General features: G+C 42.1%; 1 protein-coding gene across 2 annotated transcripts in view; it reads left to right on the top strand.

Moving 5' to 3' along the window:
• Nucleotides 1-12,492, top strand: part of cdk17 (cyclin dependent kinase 17) — a 225,545-nt gene that overhangs the window by 108,229 nt on the left and 104,824 nt on the right. The window contains exon 4 of one of the 2 annotated variants that reach the window (XM_078553735.1): nucleotides 11,004-11,171. The exons of the other annotated variant lie outside the window; for it this stretch is intronic. Within the exon in view, the coding sequence (XP_078409861.1) occupies nucleotides 11,004-11,171 (168 nt within the window). The remainder of the gene's footprint in view (nucleotides 1-11,003; nucleotides 11,172-12,492) is intronic. 2 annotated transcript variants of the gene reach the window in all.

Here is a 12,492-nt window from a genome sequence, read left to right as displayed (position 1 = left end):
GATGATAGACTGTCCACCAATATCCATTACAAGCCTACCGACTCCCACAGCTACCTCGACTACAGCTCCTCACACCCCGCTTCCTGTAAAGACTCCATCCCATTCTCTCAGTTCCTTCGCCTCCGTCGCATCTGTTCTGATGACGCTACCTTCAAAAACAGCTCCTGTGACATGTCCTCCTCCTTCCTTAACCGAGGTTTTCCACCCACGGTTGTTGACAGGGCCCTCAACCGTGTCCGGCCCATCTCCCGCGCATCCTCCCTCACGCCTTCTCCTCCTTCCCAGAAACATGATAGGGTCCCCCTTGTCCTCACTTATCACCCCACCAGCCTCTGCATTCAAAGGATCATCCTCCGCCATTTCCGCCAACTCCAGCATGAGGCCACCACCAAACACATCTTCCCTTCACCCCCCCGGCGGCATTCCGTAGGGATCGTTCCCTCCGGGACACCCTGGTCCACTCCTCCATCACCCCCTACTCCACAACCCCCACCTATGGCACCTCCCCATGCCCACGCAGAAGATGCAACACCTGTCCCTTCACTTCCTCTCTCCTCACCGTCCAAGGGCCCAAACACTCCTTTCAAGTGAAGCAGCATTTCACTTGCATTTCCCCTAACTTAGTCTACTGCATTCGTTGCTCCCAATGCGGTCTCCTCTACATTGGAGAGACCAAACGCAAACTGGGCGACCGCTTTGCAGAACACCTGCGGTCTTTCCGCAAGAAAGACCCAAACCTCCCTGTCGCTTGCCATTTTAACACTCCACCCTGTTCTCTTGCCCACATGTCTGTCCTTGGCTTGCTGCATTGTTCCAGTGAAGCCCAACGCAAACTGGAGGAACAGCACCTCATCTTCCGACTAGGCACTTTACAGCCTTCCGGGCTGAATATTGAATTCAACAACTTTAGATCTTAAACTCCCCCTCCCCCCATCCCCACCCCGTTTCTCCCCCCTCCCTTTTTTTTCAATAATTTATATAGATTCTTCTTTTCCCACCTATTTCCATTATTTTTAAATGTAAAACTAAAACTTTGTTAGTCTTTCCACCCCACCCCCACTAGAGCTGTACCTTGAGTATCCTGCCTTCCATTCTTAATTAGCACTTTTCTTAGACAATATCACCACCTTCAACACCTCTTTGATCCTTTTGTCTGTGACATCTTTTGATTATCTGCTTCTATCACTGCTTGCTTATCTCCACAATCATCCCACCCTCAACTTCTCTCTCCCCCCGCCCCCCCACCTTAGACCAGCTTATATTTTACCTTTCTCCTAACTATACTCAGTTCTGCCGAAGGGTCATGAAGACTCGAAACGTTAACTGATTTCTTCTCCACTGATGCTGCCAGACCTGCTGAGTTTTTCCAGGTAATTCTGTTTTTGTTTTGATATGGCATAGCTTGAGTCCCTCCATGTCCTCCACAGCCTGTCTGCAGCCTTTGACATGGTTGAGCATACTATCCTCCTTTTATGCCCTCCGCCATCATCCAGTTGGATGGGACTGCACTTCCCTGTTTCCATTCTTATCCATCTTGTCATTGCCAATGGCTTTCCTTCCCACTCCTGCTCCATTAACTGTTCCTCCAATGATCTATCCTTGTCCCCTCTTATTTCTCATCTACATGCTGCCCTCCAGTGACATCATCAAAAAACAGAATCAATTTTCAGATGTACACCCAGCTCCAATTCACCACTATCTCTCTCAACCCTTCGCTGTTTCTAAATTGTCAGACTGCTTGTCTGATATTCAGTACTAGATTATAATTGTATTTATTGAGATTAAGTATATTTGGTGGAGGGCACTGATTGGATGATTGCTTGAACACATATAAAGAGACACTTACTGACACAGGGTTTGGGTCATGTGAGGAGATATATACCTGTTATGCATCATATGTGAATAAATTTATTCCCAATAAAAAGAGCTCTGGTTTCTTCCTTCACCAGCTGGCCATCAGGGTTATAACACTGATATGCAGAAATTTCCTCCAACTAAATATTGGAAAGAACAAAATTATTTTGCCTAACCATCTACTCCAACCCTCCTCTTGGCAACTTTGAAACGCTGAGCTAGACTGTTCACATTCTTGGTGTCATATTTGACCCAGAGGTGAGCTTCTGACACTTTTAAAAAACATATTCATTCATGGGATGTCGGCATTGTTGACAAGACGAGCATTTAGTGCCTATTTCTAATTGGGTGAACCACCTGCCTAGAACTGCTGCAGACATCCACAGTGTTGTTTGGTAGGAAGTTCCAGGATTTTGACCTAGCGATAATGAGGGAAAGGCAATATAGTTCCATATCAGGATGGTTTATGACTTGGAGGGGTCTTGGTGGTGCTTCCATATGCTTGCTGCCCTTGTTCTTCTTGGCTGTAGAGGTCACAGGTTTTGACAGTGCTGTTGCAAAAACCTTGGCAAATCCGTTAACGCGGAAAATGATAGAGGGAAAAATTCAAAAATAATTTTAAAAACAAGTGAAAATGTCACATTTGCATGGACTCAATGGGCCATATGAGCTCCTTCTGTGCCCAAGTGACTCTGAGCAGCAAAGTGTGACAAAGTAGATAGTAAGAGTCACCAAAAAGGAGTATGAAAGGAAGGAAACTCCTTCCTAAGAGATATTAAAATAAGCACAAAAAACTTGTACAATTATATGAGGGAAAACAAGGTGGTCAGAAGGAATATGGGCCCCTTGTAAACTGATGATGGTGATGTTGTCAATTAAAATAAAGAAATGGAGGACATACTAAGTTGTTAGTTTTTCCAGTAGAGAAAGAGATCAACATGCCAGACATCCCAAAGAAACCATTATTGAATCAGAGAAGGACCAGAAACATATTTATATAGCATCTTTAACATAGTAAAACATACCAAGACGCTTCACAGGATCATTATAAAACAAAATATGACATCAAGCCATAAAAGGAGATATTAGGTCAGATGACCAAAAGCTTAGTCAAAGAGGTAGGGTTTAAGGAGCAGCATAAAGGAGGAAAGTGAGGTATAGGGAGGGTATTCCAGAGTTTAGGGCCTAGGCAAATGAACACACGGCAGCAAAAGTGAAATGATTTCAAATCGGGGATTCTCAAGAGGCCAGAATTAGAGGAGCACCAATATCTCGGAGGGTGGTGGGGCTGGAAGTGATCACAAAGATAACAAGGGGTGAGGCCATCGAGGGAAAATGAGAATTTTAAAATCAAGACATTGACCTACACTGGCTCCTGGTCAAGCAGTGAGTGCAGGGCTGATCAGTGAACAGCCCTTGGTATGAGTTAAGACACTGGCAGCAGAGTTTTGGATGACTTCAGGCTCACAGATGGTAGAATGTGGGAGAACAACCAGGATTGATACCAAGGTTTGAATGTACCAATCTCAGACTGCTCCCAGGGAGAGGGAGGAGTTGGCAGTGAGGCAACAGAATTTGGAGCAGGGACCAAAAACTTTGCTTCAGTCTTCCCAATATTTAATAGTAGGTAACCTCTGCTCATCAGTAGTAAGTCTGTACTTTTAGCAGCAGTGGAGGAATCGAGAGGTGGTGGTGAGGTAGAGCTGGGTATCGTCAGCGTGCATGTGAAAACTAATGCTGTGCTTTTGGATGATTTTACCAGGGGGCAGCATGTAGATGATAAATGGGAGGGGCCAAGGATAGATCTCTGGGGGATACCAGAGGTAATGGTGTGGGAGGAGTAGGTGAAGCCATTGCAAGTGATTCTCTGGCTCCGATTAGAAGATAAGATTGGAACCAGATGAGAATAGTCCCACTCAGCTGGACAAAAATAGAGAGGTGTTGGAGGAGGATGGTGTGGTCAGCCATGTTAAAGGCTGCAGACCGGTCAAGAAGGACAAGGAGGGAAAGTTTATCTTCGTCACGGTCACACTGGATTTTATCAGTCACGTTGGTAAGAGCTGTTTTAGGACTGGGGCAGTGACGGAAACCTGATTGGAGGGATTCAAACATGGAGTTCTGGGAAAGATAGGAATGGATTTGGGAGGCACCAACACACACAAGGACTTTGGAGAAGAAAGCGAGGTTGGAGATTGGACAGTAGTTTGCAAGGATGGTGGGGGTCAAGAGTTTGTTTTTAGAGAGGGGTGGTGGCATTTTAAAGGAGAGAAGGATGACACCTGAAGAGCCAGGATGCAAATTGAAGGCTAGGGCAGTGGGGGAGCATTAGTGGAAGTTTGGCCAGGTGGGGTGGTGGGGCGGGGAGGTACGTGGCAGAGGCAGTTCATCAGATGGCCTCAATCTTAGTGACAAAGAAGTCCATTCACTTATTGTTAGGGAGGGGAGAGAAGACTGGGAAGAGGGTTTAAGAAGAAAGTTTTGATTAGAGAAAAGAAGCCAGGGATTATTTTTGTATTCCAGTATGATCATGGGATAATGAGCAGTTTTAGCAGAGGAGAGCTAGAACCGATAATACTTTGTGATCCATCCAGATCTGGCAGTGGGTGCCTAAACCAGTTGTCCCAGGTCTGCGCCCATGGACCTAAAGGAGCAGAGATGAGGGCCATAACCACAGGGAACAGCCAAGGTGAGGCAGTGTTATGATTTTATTGGGAACTAAGGCATCAAAAGTAGAGGTGAAGGGTGCATTTGAGCACATTAGTAGCTGCAAAATTGTTGCAGTGAACGGAGAGCAAAGGCTAGAAAATTGGGATTTTGAAAATGTTCTAAGTGAATTGGGGACGTGGGTAGGGAGTGATACAAGCAAGTGATCAGAGATGACCTCTATAATTGATGCGAAGGGGCTGGCAAGACCACACGAGATGGCACGGTCAACCGGGTGGCTGTTAATATGGTTTGGGAAGTTTACATGGGGGGAAAGATTTAGGGAGCATAAGATGGAAGTGAACTCATGGGTGAGAGAACATGATGACCTGAGATGGATGTTGAAATCACTGAAGATGCAAAGTCACTCAGTGCAGAGGCTGAGGGAGGAAAGCAGTGAAGATATCTTGGTGACATGCAGTAGCGAATGATGATTTTGAAAGATAATTGAGGGGTCGGAAAAGAGAAATTCCCAAAGGAGGGGAAAGTGCCAGAGGAGTAAGGGGTCAGGCCAAGGTGTGACCTGGAGATTAGCGCCATGACTGCCACCATGACTGTCTTGGCAGCGCAAACTGTGTAAAACTTTGCCAGGTGGGGAGGTGTCATCGCCCCTCAGCCAAGTTTCCAGTAAAGCCATGATGTTGTTGTAAGCATCCATGGATGGCAAGGGTGTTGTTCAGAAGTGAACGGACATTCCGGAGGGAGATGGGTAGAGGGTTGGACTTAACAAAATTAATGGAAGCAAGATAAAAGTAATGGAAACATTTATGGCACTAAAAAGTGACAGATCTCCAAGACCAGATAGTTTCCATCAAGGGTTTTAAAATAAGTAGGTGAGAACTCTCTGGTTACCTTAACTACAATCTTCCAAAGTTTTCTCGATTTGGAAGCCTTCCCTTTAGGTTGGAAAAATTGTGTTTGTCTTTCCACTGTTTCAAGAAGGTGACAATAGGAAACTAGAGAATTATAGACCAGTTCACCTAACATCTTTCATCAAGAAGTTGCTGGAGTCTATAATTAACTGAAAGCCATCAAATTTTCAGCTGATCAGAGAGAGACTCTGCATGGATTTGTAAAGGGTAGATCACGCCTGACAAATTCAATTGAAGTTTTGAAAGAGGTGACTAATGGACAGGAGCATGTCTATGCATGTTATTTATATGCACTTCCAGAAAGCATTTAATAAAGTCCCTCATAAGAGACTGATAGCTAAGGTTGGAGCTCATGCAATTGAAGGTAGATTATTGACCTAGTTGGAAAATTGGCTGAATGGAAGGAGAGAGTGGGGATAATGGGCAGGTACTCTCATTGGCAGGATGTGACTAGTGATGTCCTGCAACAACAACCCACATTCATTAATGACTTAAATGATGTGATAGAAAGCCACGTATACAAATTTGCCAATAACACAAAGATACAACGTATTGTAAGCAGTGTAGACCGAAGCGTAAAATTATAAAGAGATATTGAAAAGATTAAGCGAATGGGCAAAACTGGAAAATGGATTTTATTGCAGTCAAATGTAATGTCATCCACAGAGGACCTCAAAAGAATAGAACGGGGTACTTTTCTCAGGGTAGTCTTCAACTGTAAAAATGTGTATAGACTTTTTTATTTTCTTTTCTCATTCATTTTTTCTCTCCTTTATAAGATGATCTTTAAATTCTCCATCATCTTTCTCTTCCTGATCCTCTTTTAAGAGGAAGCTTGGGTGTTTTGATTTGCTCAGCACTTTGCAGATGTGAGAAACCTCATCAGAGTTGTTTTGTCTAATGATTAAACCTTTGTTCATTTTCAAACTGCCTGCATGTCTTTTAGTAAATGGACTGTTCCACTTCTAGCTGTTTCTCCTTCCAGCATAGGAAACTTCCCCAATGCTATTTTGAAGGTAGTTGATAACACAAGGGTGAGGGCCAGAGTAATTTTTGTAATATCTTAACCAAATAATAACTCTTTGTTTTTTAATATTTGCCACACCAAGGTCATTATCCAAAACTTAACAACTGAGAGAACATTATTCAGTATTTGTTTATTGTATAAGCGCTTGGGAGCCTACCTTGCTCCCCCTTTTTGAGGAATGAGCTCGAGTTACTGTGTTGGAAAGTTCTGTTCTTAGTATTTGCCATAACTTAATGAGCCAGTAAGCTGGATGCTTGCATTCCAATACTCTTTAATGTTCTATGAAATTCTTGCCTTGGGTAGTATTTGTTCTATCTGACCCACAAAGCTACAGTGTCAATTTCTTGTTTACTCCACAGGTATAAATAGGAGCATTGATACTGCGATACTGCTGTATAGCAGTAAATTGCTACTTTAACTATCAAATGTAAATAGAAAAATGAAACTCAAAAATGTTACAGAAATAAAATGTTACAGAAAACAAAAGCTCAAGCCTCCTGAGTTCAAACCACTAATAAATCAGCCTATACTTTGCTGCACTGCACTTTGCTGCTAGCTGGTATGAAGCAAGTTCCTGATTAAGTCTCTAACAAGATCAATAACAATCTTAAGTGGCCTAAGTTTGGACAAATATTGCTGTGGGGTATGAATAGAGTAGTAACTTTGTGAATAAGTCAATTGTTAATGATCGCCATAGGCCAAAAGCCATGGAAGCTTTTCACCTTACAAGGATGCATCTATGGAATGTGGTGTTACAGCTGAACTTCACTGTTGCAGTTTTCATAGGCAGAATTTTAACTGCCAATGTGAGGGATGGGTGGGAGGAGGGGTAGAGGGCAGTTTTGGTGTGATGGGTGCTTAAAACCCTAAAAAATGTTTGTGTGTTATGATCCCGTCCACTTCTTGGTTTAGCTCTGTCATGTATGGAGGCAAGCAGGAAACTCCTGTTGAGCCATGGGGTAAGTGGTTTCAATATTTAAACAGTCAATTAATTGTGGACTTAACCCAAGATTCTGGCTTTAGTAGTTAGCAAAAGGGTTTCCTGAGTGGTGTGAAACTTGTTAGGATCAACAAGGTGAGGGGCTATTGTTCAATGAAAACTTTAAAAAGTGAAACTGCATAGTTGCTGGGCTGCCAATGTGAAAGGCTTGTGCTCACAGAATTTGCTCAGAGATCCAAATTTCACTGCTTCATAGGCAATTTCCAACTCCTAGAAATCATTTCTATCTAACTTTTACTTTACTGTCTTTGATCTGATTTTCCTTGATGCCATCTTTCATTTGTAACCTGGGAGCAGAATATGAAATGCTACCTTAGACATATGATGAACAGGAGCAAAACAAGCAGCCACATCAACTGCCTTCTTCTCAACTATATGCTGCTCTACACCATAGACCTAAAGGGAATGGACACACATCAAATTCGAGGTGAAACCCACAAAAGAGAGTCCATAGGCAGAGAATCAGCTCTCTTGAATTGCTTGAGCACTAGTGCCTAGGGCTTTCACAGCAGATCATTGCTGTCATTTGCAGCCTCCTGGAGAAAGACCTCCTGTACTGTGGACGCCCATTGCCAATGGCCATCAAGATGGCTACCACTGGGGGACCACCCCGGTTCTCTGCCTCTCCATGAAGTTGTGTGCTCTTTTCACCTGCAAGGAGAGAAAGCAAAGTTATGAGTGTGAGAAATGGTTTGTGCGGAGAGGATTGTGGAGGATGGCTGTGAGGTCTAGGTGCGAGATAAGATGAGTGTGAGTGTTGGCAGTTGGATGGGCATGTGAAGGCTAGGTCCACAGAGAGAGAGAGAGGAATGAGTGGAGCTGCAAGATTTGTTGGTCTGAGAGGTACTGTGTAGGAGAATACTAGGACAGTCAAAGTGTAGGTGTTAGCTCTTGAAAGTATTATACCACTCACCTTTCCTGCCTTTATTAGGTCATTGAACCTCTCAGGGAACTGTATCCAGGTTCAAGGGATCACATTCCTGCTGCTTAAGGGGGGTGGCCGGTGTGGAAAGCTTTTTCTCTTCCATTCCTGTGGATTTTTAAATCATTCATAGGATATGAGCGCCATTGACTAGGCCAGCATTTTTTGCCCATCCTAAATTGCTATTGGTGGTGGTGAGCTGCCTTCTTGAACCACTGCAGTCCATGTGGTGTAGGTGCACCCACAGTGCTGTTAGGGACGGAACTCCAGGATTTTGACCCAGCGACAGTGAAGGAATGGCAATATATTTCCAAGTCAGGATGGTGTGTGGCGTGGAGGGGAACTTCAGGTGGTAGTCCCATGCATCTACTGCCCTTGTCCTTCTAGATGGTAGTGGTCGTGGGCTCGGAAGGTGCTGTCTAAGGAGCCTTGGTGAGTTCCTGCAGTGCATTTTGTAGATGGTGTACACTGTTGGCACTGTGTGTTAATATTGGATGTGGTGCCAATCAAGCGGGCTGCTTTGTCCTGGATGGTGTCCAGCTTCTTGAGTGTTGTTAGAGCTGCACTCATCCAGGCAAGTGAAGAGTATTCTATCACACTCCTGACTTGTGCCTTGTAGATGGTGGACAGGCTTTGGGGAGCCAGGAGGTGAGTGAACTCGCCACAGGATTGCTAGCCTCTGACCTCCTTGTAGCCACAGTATTTATATGGCTAGCCCAGTTCAGTTTCTGGCCCACAATGGTGACCCACAGAATGTTGTTAGTGGAGGATTCAGCGATGGCGATGCCATTGAATGTCAAGGGCCGATGGTTAGATTCTCTCTTGTTAGAGATAGTCATTGCCCAGCACTTGTGTGGCCTGAATGTTACTTGCCCTTGTCAGTCCAAGCCTGGATATTGTCCACGTCTTGCTGCATTTGGACATGGTGCTGAATGTTGTGCAATCTTCAGTGAACATCCCCACTTCTGACCTTATGATGGAAGGAAGGTCATTGAAGAAGCAGCTGAAGATGGTTGGGACGAGGACATTACCCTGAGGAACACCTGCAGTGATGTCCTGAAACTCAGATGATTGACCTCCAACAACCACAGCCATCTTTCTTTGTGCTACGTATGACTCCAACCAGTGGCGAGCTTTCCCCCTGATTCCCATTCATTCCAGTTTTGCTACGGCTCCTTGATGCCACACTTGGTCAAATGCTGCCTTCATGCCAAGGACAGCCACTCTCACCTCACTTTTGGAGTTCAGCTCTTTTGTCCATGTTTGAATCAAGACTGTAATGACGTCAGGAGCTGAGTGATCCTGATGGAACCCAAACCAAGCGTCAGTGAGCAGGTTATTGCTGAGTAAATGCTGCTTGATAGCACTGTTGATGACCCATCACTTTACTGATGATTGAGAGTATACTGATAAGGCAGCCTTGGCCGGATTGACTTTGTCCTTTTTGTGTACAGGACAATTTTCCAGATTGTCAGGTAGATGACAGTATTTGTAGCGCAGGGCAAGTTCTCATGCACAAGTCTTCAGTGCATGTTAATGATGCCTCATCAAGCAATGTAGAATTCAGGCATTCTGACTCCTACCAGGGCCCATTTATCTGCCAATCCTTCCTTTGACAGAGTTTTAGTGGGGTTTTAGTCAAGTTTATTCAAATGGTTTGAAAACTCATAAGAAGCTGTGAAAGCTCAGATAAACAAACCAAGGATTGCATTGAACCCCACCCAAAAGAATTACACATGGAGATACTTTCTTCCTAAAGAAAGCAAATGAATTATTATTGATCCAAGAAGGTAAAGAGTATTGGATGCCTTTGTAATAAATTATGGAATGAAAATGGTCTGAAGTTGTCCAAGAATTGTCAATAATTTTTTCTGACTTGGAATCAATCTGCCAGTTCAGTAAAGTTACTATTTTCACTTCCTCCTTCCCTAACCCCCTTTAAAGGTCTTTCTGGTTATAGCCAGTGTGAATATTTTTATGTATTACATGGACATTTTTAAAACAGCTTTTATGTACTTACTATGTGTCATGCCAATGCTGCAGTCTAGCATTTTGATATTGGGTATAAATACTGTAATAAACTTAAAGGATTAAGAAAAAATGTTGTCTAAGAACTCTCTTTATTTCTAAACAGCTACCAGCAACCAAATTATGACAAGATTTCAAAAAATTATTTTACCATTTTTTTGAATTGGAATATGCCAGTTGCACAAAAACATGCACTCTTAAGAACTATTTGCTTTTTTCGTATTCTCTTTTATGACCAAAACTGTACAGAACTGGTGATTTTGTTGGTAAAATCAACTGATGTCTGTAATTCACTTTATTCTTCACTGATCATGTTTAACATTTATGTAGCTTTTTAAAAATTTAGCTATGTTGATGTAAAGGTTAACAGTATGTTTAGGTACAATATATGTTGACATGAAGTGGAGTTTCTCTAAAAATATTGAATATGCTAATATATTGAAACACAATGCATTACCTGTCAGACACCAAACAGTATGTTTATATTGTTTTTTTTTCTTTCTCTCGATCAACCACCCATTTTACCTTTCCTTCTGATCTGTTTCTGCTTTATGGATTCCTTCGTTGGGACAAACCGTTGGCTTTCAAAAATCACAGAGCCAATTGTGAAGAATGGCAGGCCTGCGACATCGCACAGTATGCACTCCTTTCTCCACCAGTATGCAGGCTCTTTCAAAAAGCCCCCTCTGCGGAGACCCCATAGCGTGATTGGTGGGAGCCTCGGCTCTTTCATTTCCATGCCCAGGAATGGTGGTGGTAGACTAGGTGATTACCAAGAGATTGTCTGTCTGTATAGTTTTGTTACACCTAAATGTTTTGCACAATATTGAATTGTCTTGTGCATGAAGTAGTTTGCTATCTTCATTATTATTTCAATGCATATTTAATTTACTGTAAAATTGTTTTGGAGTTTTCTGCATGGTTTTTATTTCTTTACAAAATCTAACCTCCAGTCTTCCAGGTGAGTGCTAGTAAAATGAATGTGTGAATATGTACCTATTAGTACAGTAGATGTACAAGTATATTGTGGTTTAAGGTTGACTCATCTTTAGCTAACCAGTAAGTAACTTTGTGGAGTGAGCTTGATATTGATTGGAGATGAAGCTGATTTGCAAAATTTGGGAAGGACAATCTATTTTGTCTGTCATCGAATGTCGAAATAACATGGTTTGTACATGTCAAAAGTGTCAACTCATCAAAATATTTTACAATAATGTATTCTAAAGCTTGCATTATTTGCAGATTTACAATGGGAACCCAGTAAGTGAACTTCTTGGCTGGAAATATTTTTGCATGTATCTTTTGGACAAAGTACTTTGGCTGAACACATTTTGATGTCTTAAAGCCTGCATTCAAAGGTGTTCTTGAAAAAAATATCATAAGCAATATAAATTCTCATTCGCCTTGAATGTAGTGCACATTAATTTCCACCAAAATGTATAATTGAGAAGTTTGGTAATTTTATGTAAATACTTGGCAGTGTAACATTTCTTATAAAATTTAGGGGTAAAAACAAAATAAAAGCTTTCCTACTATAATCCCCAGCTAAATCAATTTCAATACATAAATGCTGTTGCATATCTTGTGGGAAGCTCTTTCAGCCGTTATGCCTCCTCCTTAATTATATAAATGAACTGCCTCTATTGAAATCATCAAATTCAAATCATCTCTTCTAGCATAAATCATTTGAGCTGCTAATCCTCATGAAATAGCAAAACTGCACATCGTGAAGGACATAATATTACTGTGTTTTCTGCTGATTACACCAGAAGTTTAAAGTGAGAATTTATCTGAAAATCAGTTTGCATTCAGATGGATAATATATTGGGTTATATTTACATAAAAATTAATAAATTTTGGGGTTTTTTTTAGACTATTATATCGTAAATGATTTGGAATAAAGTGATAAGTATTCTAGCACTAAAATTAGTTTCACTTAATGGGTAAAACATGATAAAGTTATTTTAGCAAGTGACTCTGCTCCTTATAGAGGAATGTTACGTTGATTGTACCATCTCATTATCTCATTATGTTTTTCACTGTAATCTGTTATTATTTAAAAAACATATAAATAAATGGGAATTCT

This window comes from Cetorhinus maximus, chromosome 12, assembly GCF_964194155.1.
Source record: "Cetorhinus maximus chromosome 12, sCetMax3.hap1.1, whole genome shotgun sequence".
Classification (NCBI taxonomy): Eukaryota; Metazoa; Chordata; class Chondrichthyes; order Lamniformes; family Cetorhinidae; genus Cetorhinus; species Cetorhinus maximus.
Note: the sequence above shows the minus strand (reverse complement) of the source record. Positions and strands in the feature narration are given on the sequence as shown.